At 47.8% G+C, this 14,094-nt stretch overlaps 1 protein-coding gene across 1 annotated transcript; it reads right to left on the reverse strand.

The window, feature by feature from the left end:
* Positions 1 to 3,551: 3,551 nt before the first annotated feature.
* On the reverse strand, positions 3,552 to 6,666 carry LOC136538616 (putative B3 domain-containing protein Os03g0621600). The gene is made up of 6 exons (XM_066530575.1): positions 6,532 to 6,666; positions 5,753 to 5,852; positions 5,437 to 5,564; positions 4,532 to 4,937; positions 4,257 to 4,438; positions 3,552 to 3,805 (listed from the first exon to the last, which is right to left on the reverse strand). Exons 3-6 carry the CDS (start codon positions 5,551 to 5,553, stop codon positions 3,557 to 3,559), a joined length of 954 nt encoding a protein of 317 aa, XP_066386672.1. The 5' UTR covers positions 5,554 to 5,564; positions 5,753 to 5,852; positions 6,532 to 6,666; the 3' UTR covers positions 3,552 to 3,556.
* Between the last annotated feature and the right edge of the window lie 7,428 nt (positions 6,667 to 14,094).

The raw sequence follows: 14,094 nt of genomic DNA on the forward strand, positions 1-14,094 counted from the left end.
AATCCTCTGCCCAAGATGGCATTGTATGGGTAATACAGATCGACGACGTCGAAGGTTATGTACTCGGTTCTGGCATTTGCTTGGGTTTCGAATGATACTGGGAGTGAGATTTTTCCTAGTGCTTGTATCTGCTTGCCTGCGAATCCTATTAAAGGGGATTCAGAGGGTTGTAGTTGACTTCTGCTGAGCTTCATTTGGTCGAATGTATTTGCGAAGATGATATCTGCCGAGCTGCCTATGTCGACCAGTATTCTGCTTATCTCCCATGCTGCTATGTTTGCCTTGATCACCATTGCATCTGCGTGAGGGTAGCTTTCTAGCTGGAGATGTTCTTCTATGAAGGTGATTGAGACTCTGGACCAATCTGTGTGTTTCGCCGGGCCTTGGACTGCTACATTGTTTACCAGGCAAAGGTGATCTTTTTTCTGCTTTTTCATTTGAAACTCCATCGATGATCCTCTGGCGATTGGCAATATCATGCCTATTGTTGGCAGTGCTCCATGAGGGTTGACTTGGTTTTCTGGGTTTGGCTCGTTTTTTGGTGTTGCGGGCTAGTTGTGTGGTGGTGGCGGAGGCAGTTGCTGCATGTGGTGCTGTGGCTGCGGAGGCTTGAACCTTATTCGGTTTTGCTCCGGTGGGTTTGTTTCGAGGTAGGTTATATGGGGAGATTTTGGGTTTATGTAGGTCAGGCTTGCCTCCGACCTGTAGTTGCTCGCCGGAGTCTGCTGTGAGGGTGATGACCGCCATGCTGGTAAGAAGTTTGGGTAATAGGCAGAGGCCAGTGTGGAGGGATGTATTTGTGTTGCGTTTAGCGCTGGGTACATTGGGCAGTACTGCTGGTGGCCAGTTGTGTATGTGGTGTTGACCTCTCTTGCGCTCTGCTGTGTCGGAGGTTGGGCAGTCTGCTTGTTCTTCATTCTTTCTTGTGTTTCTTTTGTCTCCAGACAATCTTTGGTGATGTGTCCTGCGTTTTCGCCATGAAAGATGCAATATGGCTTGCGTTGTTTCTGGCTTTGGTTTCTGTTCCAGTTTTTTTCTTGGTAACCTTGGTGACCTTGGTTCCTTGTTTGGGTCTCTGGCCGTGTTGGCGCTGGCTGTTGCCCTTGCTCGTGTTGGGGTTGACCCTCGATACTGAGCACTTGCCCCTGGCTTGGCTTCTGATTTGATACATTCTGGTTCGTATAGGTTTTCTGGGAGTTTTTGCTGCTGTTTTGTTGTCTGTTTTGACCTTGCTCCTCCAGCCTCTTGCGTAGGTCATTGTCTGATCTGCAGTACTTCTCAAACTCGTCGTACAACTGCTGAATGGAGGTTGGTTTCTCTCTTGCTAAGTGTGCTGCGAACGGCCCAATTCGAAGGCCTTTGATCGCTGCTTCAATGGCGATCTTGTCTGGGACATCTGGTGCCTTCGCCTTTAGTTGCACGAATTTCCGAAAGTAGTCATGTAGTGTTTCTCCCTGCATTTGCTTGCACTGAAATAAATCTGTGGAAGTCAGCGACTGTGCTGTTAGTCCTTTGAAGTTTGCCAATATCTTGTCCTAAAGGTTCTCCCAAGAATAGACTGTGCTTGGTTTGAGCATAGAATACCAAGCCAGTGCGTCGTCTTCGGCTGCAATGACAAATGACTTTGCCAAGACGGCATCGTCTCCGCCGGCGGAGGCTACTGCTGCCTCGTAACTCATAATGAACTGATGGGGGTCAGTCTTTCCGTTGAACTTAGGTAGTGTGATTGGCTTGTACAATGTTGGCCATGGCGACTGTTGTATGCCTTCAGATAGTGGGGACTTGGGATCGATAGGCCTCCGCATTACCTGAGATGGCATTGTCGGCTGGCTGATCACTGGCGTAGAACCCTAAAGCATGGCTGCAGTTGGTGTTGCTGCGGAGGCTGGGATTGCGGAGGTTGTTGCTGGTACTGCATGCTGCATACTTAGCATCTCAGCATGTAGGACTGCCAACTGCTGCCTTATTTCTGCTGCTTGTGCTGACGCTTGGATAGCTTGCTGATTAGCCGCGAATGCTGCTGCCATTCTGTCCCTCTCTTGTTGCGCTCTTTGCAACTGTGCTTGCAGCTGTTGCAGTTCTTGCTCGGGTGCTGTGGCTAAGTTTGGTTGGGCCTCCGCATCTTGAATCTCTTGGTCTTGGGGTTCCGGTGGTTGACCCTGGGCGTCTGCTCTGGTGTCATCCTCCGCTGGCGAGGTTGCGTAGGCACTACGAATGTTGCGCCTAGGCCTTCCTCGCTAACCTATGGCCGCTCCTGCTCTGGTGGTGGTCTTTCTTTTCCCTGCCATCGTTGGTTTGCCTTGGCTCAACCACGGTGGGCGCCAATGTTGAAACTAGAGGTTTCAACCTGCGTGGCGAAGACCGAGGCCTCCGCCCGTCAAACAGCCGGCCTCGGGCGGAGGCACGGAGTACGAGCGACAGGGGGAATAGTGGAGAGTAAGGGAATGGCACGAGAAGTTAAGGTTCCATTAATTCACTCACCAACCAACCTCCATGGTTACAAGTGTCCCCTATTTATAGGACTCAACTACCACATAACAGAATTTATTACAATGCCCCTCAACTACTACAGTACATTCCTGTAATATTCTGCCACTAGCCTTTTATTCGCGGGGCAGTCCTGCCACACCGTTTCTAAGCAATGGGCCTCCACGAGCGGTCGGCCCACTGTAGCCGGTCTTCGGCCCAAAGGCCTGGCTCCCCGACGCCGGCCTTCATCCCCCACGGCGCGCCGCTCCCTTGGCGGGCCTCCGCCGGATGGTCGGAGACGTTCTCCGCGGGTATCCGCCCGGCCGCGCGGGGGCCAAGGTTCTCGCCGCTGGCCTTCGCGTTCAGGGGCGCGCTGTTGCCTCGGAGAGTCCCCGCCGGTCCGGGCGGAGACATCACCAGCTGGTTTCCGCCCGGCCACTGGCCTCGGAGCCTCCGCCATCAATGGCGCGCCGTCGCCTTGGCGGGTCTCCGCCGGTACGGGCGGAGGCATCACCAGCCGGTCTCCGCCCGGCCGCTGGCCTCGCCCTTAGTGGCGCGCCGTTGCCTTGGAGGGTCCCCGCCGGTCCAGGCGGAGACATCATCTGTAGGTCTCCGCCCGGCCACGCAGGAGCCGTGCTGGCGCGCTTGCGCCCACCGCGAGCGCCCGCGCTTGAGTACCTGCGCACACTTGGGCAAAATCGTTCGTTTGGTTAGTTTAGAGATAAGGCTGCCTCCGCCCGTAATACCGGAGACGTCCGCCTGAGCGGTCGGCGGGGTGCGTGCCTGGCCTCGGCGGAGTCCGTGATGACCCCTCGAGCATGGTCGAGAAATCTCCTAGTCAGCGCCCGGTCTCCGCGCGCTCGAAGACGCCTTGGCGACACCCCGCTACCAGGGGCCTTCGCCACCCGCCAAGAGCCATGCTACAACAGTTGCAGTAGCTAATTGCATCAAAGCAGAAAGAAAAACTTAGATGGATTACAAGTGAAACAGTCTGAACTTAAGAAGAACATGATCAGGGGATGGACAAGCCATGGATATCAGTGGGGTAAGCTAGACACTCAAACCTAAAATCACTGTTACCACCATATTACAAAAGTGCACGAATGATATGCACATTCATCGTGTGCTTCATATTTTCAAGTAGCTCAAAGAGGCAGAGATCTCCCAGCTGCAACTTGTTGTCACGAGCAAACTGTTTCCACCCTTTCACAAGCCTTTTGGTTCTGCGTTTATTCCGAACTACACACCGCACTTCCCAACTCTTGCCACAGCATTGAAGCATCAGTGTTTGGTCCTCAAATGGTAGATATACATCAGCATATACTCTTGGTATGTCCTGATTGCTGTAGGAAAGTGTCAAAGTCCACTGAAAATAGCTCAAGCTGCAAGTACTTGCATCAAGATTGTAAATTTCTTCAAGGCAATTTGTTTAGAGCCAGTAGTACTTCAAGATTAAAAAATTCAATCTTAAAAAATATTTTTTTCTACTTGGTTTTCTGACTTTATTCAATGTGATATTGACCTGGCCAAGAAAAAAAATGGGAGACAGATTGTGTGGTTTAATTTTGCTTGTAAGGGATTTGCTGGGCTGTGGAGTGGAAAAAAGATAGTGATTGCTAAAAGGTCTCAGTTCTCATCCCACTGTTTCAGTTCCCCTATCCCTGTTTCTGAAGTTGTAGCTCGCTCCCTCATAAAGCTGGGAAATGCCTGTTCTTCAACAACATACTTTCAAAATGAAACATAACTGCAATAGAAGACCAATCCAAGAACAAAGTTTCCAAGCTCACCATAGCCATTTTTCCATGAATATTGCTCTTCGTTATGATGCATCCATAGATGGGAATTGTAGAACTATTAGCTCGGACTCTCTCTTTCAGTTTCTTCATCTGCACACAGGTGAGACGGGTTTCCCGTGGGAGGATGTAACCTTGACAATGTAATTTCTGATCTTCTGGATATATAGAGTCTCCTACGCAGAAAAAGTGAAAGAAATGTGTAGTCAATAATCATGATCAGTAATGTAAAATCCTACTCAAGTTGGTTCAACATGGTGACTCATAACCTGATGTGTCGGATGGGGAGGTTGATGAACTAGGAATGACATTCATATTTCCCTCCCTTTGCTTCCATGCTTCCCTTTTACTTCCAGGGGATTTCACGGGAAGCTCTTCCCTTCTTTCTCTCCCACGGATATGATTTCTCTTGACATGGCATGGCGGCATTTTCTCGCAACAACTAAGATCAAATATCAAAACCTTGAATCGAGAAGTCCCGTCGTACTTGAATACCAATAAGTCCCCCATGTTCAAGCCATGGGCAGTAACAAACTCCTTCCATCCCGTTTGAAGGACTACTTTGCCCAAATTCTTGGCTACTTCAACATCAAAAGTGTATCCACAGCGCGATTCTAGCTTAGCACTGTTTGCTATTAGCCCTCTGAAATGTTGCTCGAATTTATCAGGTATGACCTGCAGCAATATCCTCAAGAAGTTGGCTGATAGTGCAACGATTTCCATGTCAGACGTCATAACAAACAAGGAGTAGTTTTAGTACTTAGTTTGTCCATCTAAGGACCGAGTTTATCTCTAGGAACTTTTAAACTATATTAATACGATAACATATTAAAGAATCAACAAATATTCTCAGGTTGCACAAGCATTCATCACAAATGAAAAATATTCAGCATATATAGCTTCAGAACAATTATATGGCACATGTATCTTGGGTTTCAAGTTCTATCACCAGATGTCCAGGTCTGGCTAAATCTGCTTCTATAAGAGCCCAAATCCTTGTATTCAGGTTTCTTCTGGGACTTGGTTTTGGAGCAAATATAATGAACAGAGACGGGAGATGATGGAATTGCTAACAGAATACCTCCACTTCTGAGAAGGCAGAGTTGGTGCTCACAGCAAAAATTAAAAGAGAACACCTCCCAAGAACAAGGACAAAGTTGACTAGTAAACTTACCAATCGTTCACGAAAATCACCAACCAGAACCTTGAAGAAATACTTGTCCTCGTCATCATTGTGATTCGAACAGAAATCTGCATTCCTCTCCCTGCTACTCTTAGCAGGCTTTCTCATCCTTACCACACCTACATCAAAGACAGGACATGCCAGAACAGAACGAAGGAAGTTGGAGAAGTACTAGACAGAAGGGTACATAATAATCGCAATGAAAAAAACAAAAAAAAAACTAGAGATAAAGTTCATTAATGAATGATAATCTTTGATCATTTTGGGAAAGCCCAAGCTACGGAAGAATATATGGAGCACGGAGTACCTGCAGGTTGTTGTTGATGATGCCAAGCCCAAGCTTGATGATCGATAACACGACGAGCCTGTCAGGCGTCAGAGACTGACCAAGCCTTGGATCACCTCACCTGGTGGAATAATGGAGACGCATAGAGGCAGGGACAGTTAAACTCAGTAAATATATTTGCCGTGTCTAAATCTCTGCACTTTCTTCTCATTATGTATATTATTATAGTATTAATACAGCATGAGTAGTGGTGATACTACACGTTCCATCTTCTAGAATTAGGCTCTATCATTGACACGACACACGAGTAAATGTAATGATAGCACTAGGCTATGTCATTAACATATCTTTAACACGAATTTGGAGAAGGAACTCTAACACCGTCTGATGGGATGGGACATGGGAGTATCTTACCGAGGAAGCTGCCGCCGCTAGTACCCCATCGGCGGGCCGGCCAGTCGTATGACTCCGACTCCGAGCTGTGCGCCTTCGTCGTCCCCCTCAACTCTCTCTTCCCCCGGTTCCCCGATTCGACCTTCTCTGTTCTCTCGGATCTAACCCTCGCGACCCAACTCAACTCAATTCGCGACTGGTCCGGTGCCCCGACTCACTCTCGACTCTCCCACCGGCGAATGCGCCTTGCAGGGGGCTGATCTCGGCACCCCTGAGCTTGCCGCTAGTTACGGCAGCGACTTAGCGGGCACCGTGTTGAAATTAATCTTATCATCGCAGGATCTTAAACCAGTCTAAACATGATCACTAACTCAACTTAGTGTGGAAATTAGATTTTAGATACTGACCAGAGCACGTAGATGCCATCTGAGGTAGCGGGGTTGATGCAAATAGTAGTCGTGCTTCCAAACCCCTCGCAGCGATTCGAGCTTGTAAACCCCTCACAATGTATAATAGATCGGTTTGATAGATTTAGGTGTCTGAATTCAGCTTTGGTCTTATTGTTTATATACAAATGGTGGGGGTGGAACGGAATCCAGATAACACACGGACGGGTGGACACTTTTTTTTTACGTTGAACAGGAGGGGCACACCCCTACTGGTATTTATTGAAAATAAGAGTACAGTACGGAAAATAACAAAACAGGGTACAATATGGGATATAGAAGAGCCTAACAAAATGGGCTCAAGAAACAAAAAACGAAATGAAGAAGATGAGCTCTAAAACACAGATTAAACAAGGTTGTTTAACCATGATTCCACTCCTGGAAAGTAACTTCGTTTTGCGCCTTTTGCCTGTTGCAATGAAGGGGCCTGTTATTGAAAATGAGCCCATTTCTCATTTGCCATATTGTCCAACGCATTATTATAATGATCTCCTTGACGAAAGTGTCCCCTTGATGAGTTATCTGTAAACCGAGCCAATTCCAACAAGCTGTTGCAAAAGGGCATCCCACTTCGCTGGCTTCTGCATCCAGTCCCTCGCTTCCTCCTTCCTTCCGCGCTCGTGTCCCGCGCCTACCTCGACGCGTGGCCATGGCTATCTCCCTAGCCAGCGGCGGCACAGTCCCCTACCCCGGCGTCCTCCTCGCCCACCCTGGCTGGCCCTTTACCCCACCACGGTGGCGCCCCTCCCACCACCCCAACGTCCTTACCCACCGGAAGCGCCCAACGCCCGTGGATCCGGTGGCCCTCTCCCCCACCCCGGCGAGATCCATGGAGCACGAGCAAGATCCATGGAGGTGGCGCGGTGGTGTTGCAGGGGAGTGAGCGGCTGTTGACGGTCGTTAATATCAATTATAAACCATCAACATATTCTATATATACTTAATTCCATCACCAAATATAGGTATAGAGGTTTAAACTAATAAATTCCACGAGTTTTGATAAATCTGTGAATGTAGGAGGGTTTATCCAGAAAACCGTCAAGGAGGATCTAATCGTCATATTTAGTCACGTTTATCTGCGACAAAAACAACTCCAGAAGACTCTAGAAGCCACCAGAAGGCAACCCACAGAAGCAGACCCCAAGAGCATGACATGTGGGGCCGGCTGGCCTAGTGGCCCCACCTGTCAGTCTCTCTTTGCTACGACAGTTCTCCACTGCCTTAAGGATTAAATCTACGTCGTTGCTTTAAGTCGGTTCATCCAACGGTGATCGAGGGAGTTGACGCGGATCAATGACATGGTAATGCCTTGCCCCCTACTCCATCTCCTCTCTATATAGCAGCCCCTACCCCCTCCTAGAGGCTTAAGTCAGAGCAGAAGACATAGACCAAACCCTAATCCTCAAAGCTCCACAATAATCTAGGGCATAGTTAGCTAGGTTAGATCTAGAGAGAGGCAAGCTTCGCTTGGATTCTCGATCGTGTCAAGAGCGTGGCTTGGTATAACCTTTGTATCCCATCTCTTTTGTATCTCTCATTACTTTATATGTTTGCTACAATTGTTTTGACATTGTTCTTAATATCATTCATGTTCCTAGTTACTATGTTTATCGTCTACTTTGATTATATACTTAGTATAGCTAGATTGTCATCATATTCAAACATAAGTTCGTATAGCGTTCACTCTAATGATCACGGGGTGAGTGGTCGACATTGTGTAAGCATGGTGCTTATACGTTGTTTCAAAAGGGAGATAAATTTTCAAGGAGCAAAGTAGAATTAGGTTAGCCACCATATATATCCACCATACACATGCACATCTTGATTTGATTGTATGACTTAACTCTCTTTGAATCTGAGGTTTGACTTTACAATATATGCATTGCAAGTATACTCTAGTTTTCTCCCTACCTATGAACTCCACATAAGCCTTAGTGGTAGGAAGAGAGAAAGGAATAACATCTTTGTTGCCTTGGTGAGGATACACAAATACCACATATATTGAGAGACTTGAGAGTGTCATACAGTAGAATCTCTGAGTTTTATTTTGAAAACTTATAAAAACTCCGGAACAATGGTGGAACGAAGAACTTGAGAAATAGTGCTTGACTTGATTGTTCTGTCTTTCAATTGCTCAAGACCCAAGTGAAAGATAAGAAGCCCTATGGTTGAAGGTAATATGGGTAAGTTTGAAAGTTAGAACAGTTTATTCTAATCCGGAGGAGAATTTTTTATTGAACTTATGTGTACTTTTGAGGCATAAAAACATTATAGCAACTCCTAATCCATTGCTGAGTATAGCTTTGCTTAGGGTCTGGCAAAGGTTAAGCTTGGGGGAGCTTGTTAACGGTCGCTAACATCAATTATAAACCATCAACATATCCTACATATATACTTAATTACATTACCAAACATAGGTATATGGGTTTAAACTAATAAATTCCATGAGTTTTGGTAAATCTATGAATGGAGGAGGGTTTATCCAAAAAACCGTCAAGGAGGATCTCATCATCATATTTAATCACGTTTATTCGCGATGAAAACAACTTCAGAAGACTCTAGAAGACACCAGAAGGCAACCCATGGAAGCAGACCCCGAGAGCATGACATGTGGGGTCGGCTAGCCCCACCTGCAGGCCGGCCAGCCTAGTGGCCCCACATGTTAGCCTCTCTTTGCTACGACGGTTCTCCACTGCCTTAAGGAATAAATCTACGCCTTTGCTTTAAGTCGGTTCATCCAACGGTGATCGAGGGAGTTGACGTGAATCACTAATGTGGCAATGCCTTGCCCCCTACTCCATCTCCCCTATATATAGCAGCCCCTACCCCCCTCCCTGAGGCATAAGTACGCTTATAAATTTATCTATGTGCGTCTAAAATATACCAACAGCGGCTCTGCCCCACCCCAGTGCGACGCCCTCCCCTCCCCTGACGGTGCCCTCTCACACTGGTGATCGAGCTCCCCCAACCCCAACGGCCGGAATCGACCGGCCAACCTTCCTCTCCGCTATGTTGCATATGTATGTTTCAAGTGTTTCAGGCGTTTCTGGTGTATGTTGCATTTGTTTGTTGCAAAAGTAGATCAGGGATGTTGCACATGTTGCAATTATTTCAGAGGCATGTTGCAAGCGTATGTTTACAGTGTTTTAGATGTTTCAGAGGTATGTTTCATCTATGTTTTCCGAACGCATGTTGCAAGTGTGTTTATTTATATGTTGCATATGTTTCACGCATACGTTGCATGTGCTTTATTTGGATGTTTGTGTTTGGTTGCAATGGTTCCAAGTGTTTTTCAGGTGTTTTTTCAAGTGTTTTAGAAGCATGTTTCAAGTGTTTCAACTATTTTCAGACGTATGTTGCAACTGTCGTATTTGGATATTTTAAAAGTAGATCGGAAGTTGCATCTCTCCTCCCCACCTTCTGCTGCATCGTCTCTCCTGGCGCTGGCAGAGCATCCATACGATGCCGCGGTTGGGTCCTTCCGAATCAGAGGCACCGCGTGCCCTTCCCCTCTTGTCTCTCAGGTGGCGTGGGCCCTATGTGGAGCGCAAAACAGATTGTAGCGCATGGGCATCCAGACGTGGACGTCCATCCAGGCACTAACACTTCCACAAAAAAACTACGGCGCCGTGCGTTGCGCCGACGAGCGGTGGAGCCAACACGGCGCCTCCTGCGCGGGGCTGATAGGTGAGGTACAACAGTCAACATCACGAAGCATGCATAGCCATCCAAACAACACATCTCAAGTTGCTATTGCTAATTCCAAAAAGCCAAAAACACACATGGACGACACAAACGAAACAGTCTCAGCTCTCAACTTTAGCCCTAGAACTGGATCAGGGGATGGATAGATAATAGATTGTTCCGTCAACAAAGAGCGCATATATGGTGTATATATACACTCAGCTCTGAGCAGAGTAAGCTAGACCCTTGCCAAAGCATATAAAAGTGTTATATCACTACTACAAAAGTTGGCACCAATAATGGCTCACATGACCATAAGCATCTCTTATCAAACCCAAAAGCACTACTGCCACCAGCCCACCGCTGCAAAAGTCGAAAACAACAGCGGAAGGCAATTCCTGAATCTTACTCTTTGCGAATGATATGCACATTCATGGTGTACTTCTTGGTCTTTAGTGGCTCAAAGAGGTAGATATCTCCTAGCTGCAAATTGTTGTCATGTGCAAGCCGTGCCCACTCGTTGTAAAGCCTTTTGAATTCGCCTCGATCTTTCAGAGCCTGAATGCAGCACGTCACTTCCTAGCTCTTGCCAGGACACTGAAGAATCCATCTTCTGCTCTTGGATGGAAGACATACACCAGAGTATTTTCTGGAGAAGTCCTAATTACAGAGGGAAAGGGAAAGGCTTTTCAGAGTTGGAAAGTCAAAACAGTTGAAGTTTTTCATCGAACTTAGCTTATAAATAAATCTCTTCTATGCATCTAGAAACTAAATCAACCTGCTCGCTGAAGGATGTGCAATTGAAATCCAGTATCGAAATAGGAAGAGAAAAAACCTAGCTAACTCACCACAGCTTGATATCTTCCAGAAATGTTTGTCTTCTTCACGAACACACATAGATGGGGATTTCAAAACAAATAGCTCGGAGTCTCTCTCACTACTACAGAAAAGATTTGTAGCAATGGCTCAATTTTTTGTCGAGGCAGCTAGGGATGGAGGTGCCCCTACAGTGGGAGTGCTCGAGACCCACAAGACTAGCCACCCCTACAAATGGCACAGTAGGGGCGGCTAGTGGTACGAGCCGCCCCTACAAATGGGACGATTTGTAGGGCCGACTCACTCACCAGCTGCCCCTGGTGTTGCGATTTGTAGGGGCGGCTCAATCACCAGTCGCCCATACAAATGTTGCACGTACAAAAGGCTGCAACCCTGTTCTTCCTCATCGGGTCGCTCACTCTTACCCGAGAAAAAAGGCTAGGGAGGCCTTGGGCATGTAACACCTCTGGTGTTACGAGCTCGCTTAGCACTGAGATTACGGCCAGAGAAATAGATCTATAAATATAGTGAGTCAGATACTTAAATGTGCTAATGAAATCTTAACAAGAAAATAGGAAAAGTAGTTTTAATTGTTTGGCACGAGAAGCAATTTTTATAAAAAAATAAAATATAACTTATAATTGGTACACATAAAATTTGAAGGACAAGTCAAGTAGATGAAAACGTAACTTGGGATTTAGAAAACAAATATTGTTGACTAGGGTTTTTGCCAGCTCAAAAATCAAATCGGAAATTAAAATTAGTCTTTTTCGTTGAATCGGCAAAAATTTGAAGTTGTGTTGAAAGTACACTTTTTGGCGATTTTTAAAATGCAAAATAGTTAAATAATGCCATGATGTTTTGGTTCTATTGTTTGGTGTAAAGTGTGTGCTATTCCGTGAAATGGTTGTTGGTGGAGTTTGGTAAAGTTTTGACCGTTTAAAAATTCAACCAAATTCAACTCAAGGATAATTTTCAAGTTTGAAAATAGTGTGACAATGCTAAATTGGAATTTAAATTCTGATTAAAATTCTTAAACACTAGTGCCATGTTTTATTTAGTGATTTGCACCAAGGCGAGCACTCGAGAATGGTGTAGGTCGGGGGTGGAAATGGGTGTCACGGTACTCTCATAGAAATTGCCTAACTTCATTAGAACGCGCTGTGAATTCAATCTGGTGCTCGTTCATGAACTAGCGCTCAGCATCGTTCATAGCCGTTCATTTCACCTACCACGGCCTGCTCTGTCCTTTCCATGAGGCCTGTCTGCTGTCTCGTGCGCCTTTAGGCCGAGGCCAAGCTGCTGCCACGTACTACTTTTGCCCCTGCCCTTGCTTTCTTGAGGACGCCGAGCCCCTACGACGCTCCCCTCCCTCTCTCACGCTGCTCCGACTTAGCTTCGCTCTCTCCCCTTTTAGTTCTCTCGCCATCGCTCGGCACCTTCTCGCGCTCGACCATGCCGAGGACTGACTCAAGGCCGCGCCTTCCTCTCTAGCCGAGCCTTCTCTGCCACGCCGCGCTCTGCTTCGCCAACACGGGAGCCACGCTGTGCCTCCTCTGCTTGCCTCACGCCAAGCCGCCTGGCTACCTTGGCCAGCGCTGGGCCATGGTCGCCACCGCCCTGGCCCGCGTCCAGAGGCTGGCCTAGTTGTGCACGGCCCTGGCCAGGTCACCCTGACTGCCGCTGTCACCGTACCTGTCCACCACAGCACCCGCCGTGGCCACGCTCGTCCGCCGCCGGCCCCTCACGAACGCGCGTGAATTCCCACGGTCCCATGCTGGAGCTGCAGCACCACAGTGCTACCCCTTCCGAGCGCCTCCTCCATAGTCCGCAGCGCTACTACCATGTTGGTGCGCCACCATCGCCGCGCCACGGCCGCGCCTCTTAGCGCTACCTCCCGTGCTCCTCCCCGGTCCTGCCGTAGCAGCAACCACAGGCGCTCGTGGCTAGGCTTTAGCGGGCCCTCCCCAGCGAGGATGAGCGCTCCCTCAGGTCCGCGTGGGTCCCAGCCTGTCCCCGCACCACCACCTCACCACCGACGTGCCCTCACCACAGAGCCGCCCAGTCCCAAGCGCCGACGCTCTAGCTCTAGCCGAGCCGCATCCACCAGCAGGTGCGCTCGGCAGCGGGCAAGCCGTGATGCCAACTCCCCACCGCCATCGGCGAACTCACGGCCAGATTGGACCACTGGCCGCCCCGCCCCCGGCTCATGCTCTACTTGTGAGGAGGGAGAGAAGGTGAGAAAGTGTAAATAGAAGCTTTTTTGGGGGGCTAGGTGTGAAAACTGTGACTCATATGAATAGTAACACATAGTGTTGTTTACCTCGAGTTAGTTTAAGGTAAATGTAGGGTCCTTTTTTGCAAAACCGCTAGGTCGGTTTGGGCAGGCCGCGCTGGCTGGCCTGCCATCGCACCTGCGCCGCGCGTGGGCCGGCTTGCTGGGCCGCCGCCTGTCCCATCTGGGCCACTCACGCCCACGCCGCATTGGGTTGTGCTTGCCATGCCGTGGGCCATGGCCTGTGGCCGCGCGCGCGCCCCGTCCCCGCCTGGGCTGCTTTGCCCGCTGGACCAGGCCGATCTAGGCCGCTTCGGGCCCAAGGAACCTTTTTCCTTTTTCGGTGTCTTGTTTATTTCAGTAAGCGGCTGAATGCTTGGAAATTGATAATAAAATATAGAAAAATCACAAAAATGCCAAACCAATTTTGTTAAGTTTCTAAAATTATGATCTATCTGATAGGGGTATTTCGTTCGCATAGGTTCTGTATGTTTTTAGGGTTGCTCTAATTATTTTAACATGCTTAATATTGTTAAGACATAAACTTGTAGGAATTTCTATGATAAATCGGTGATAGTGTTAGCTCTAAAAATTTACAGTAAATTTCTAATATTATTAGCTGCTCACTGTAATTTTTGTAGCTCCAGAATAATTAGTTTGCTAGATAGATAATGATGCCCTATTTTGAATAAAGATTAAATCGATAGAATAGAATAAAGAAACACCTTGGAATTATATAACTAAAACAC

Source organism: Miscanthus floridulus, chromosome 2 (assembly GCF_019320115.1).
Source record: "Miscanthus floridulus cultivar M001 chromosome 2, ASM1932011v1, whole genome shotgun sequence".
Classification (NCBI taxonomy): Eukaryota; Viridiplantae; Streptophyta; class Magnoliopsida; order Poales; family Poaceae; genus Miscanthus; species Miscanthus floridulus.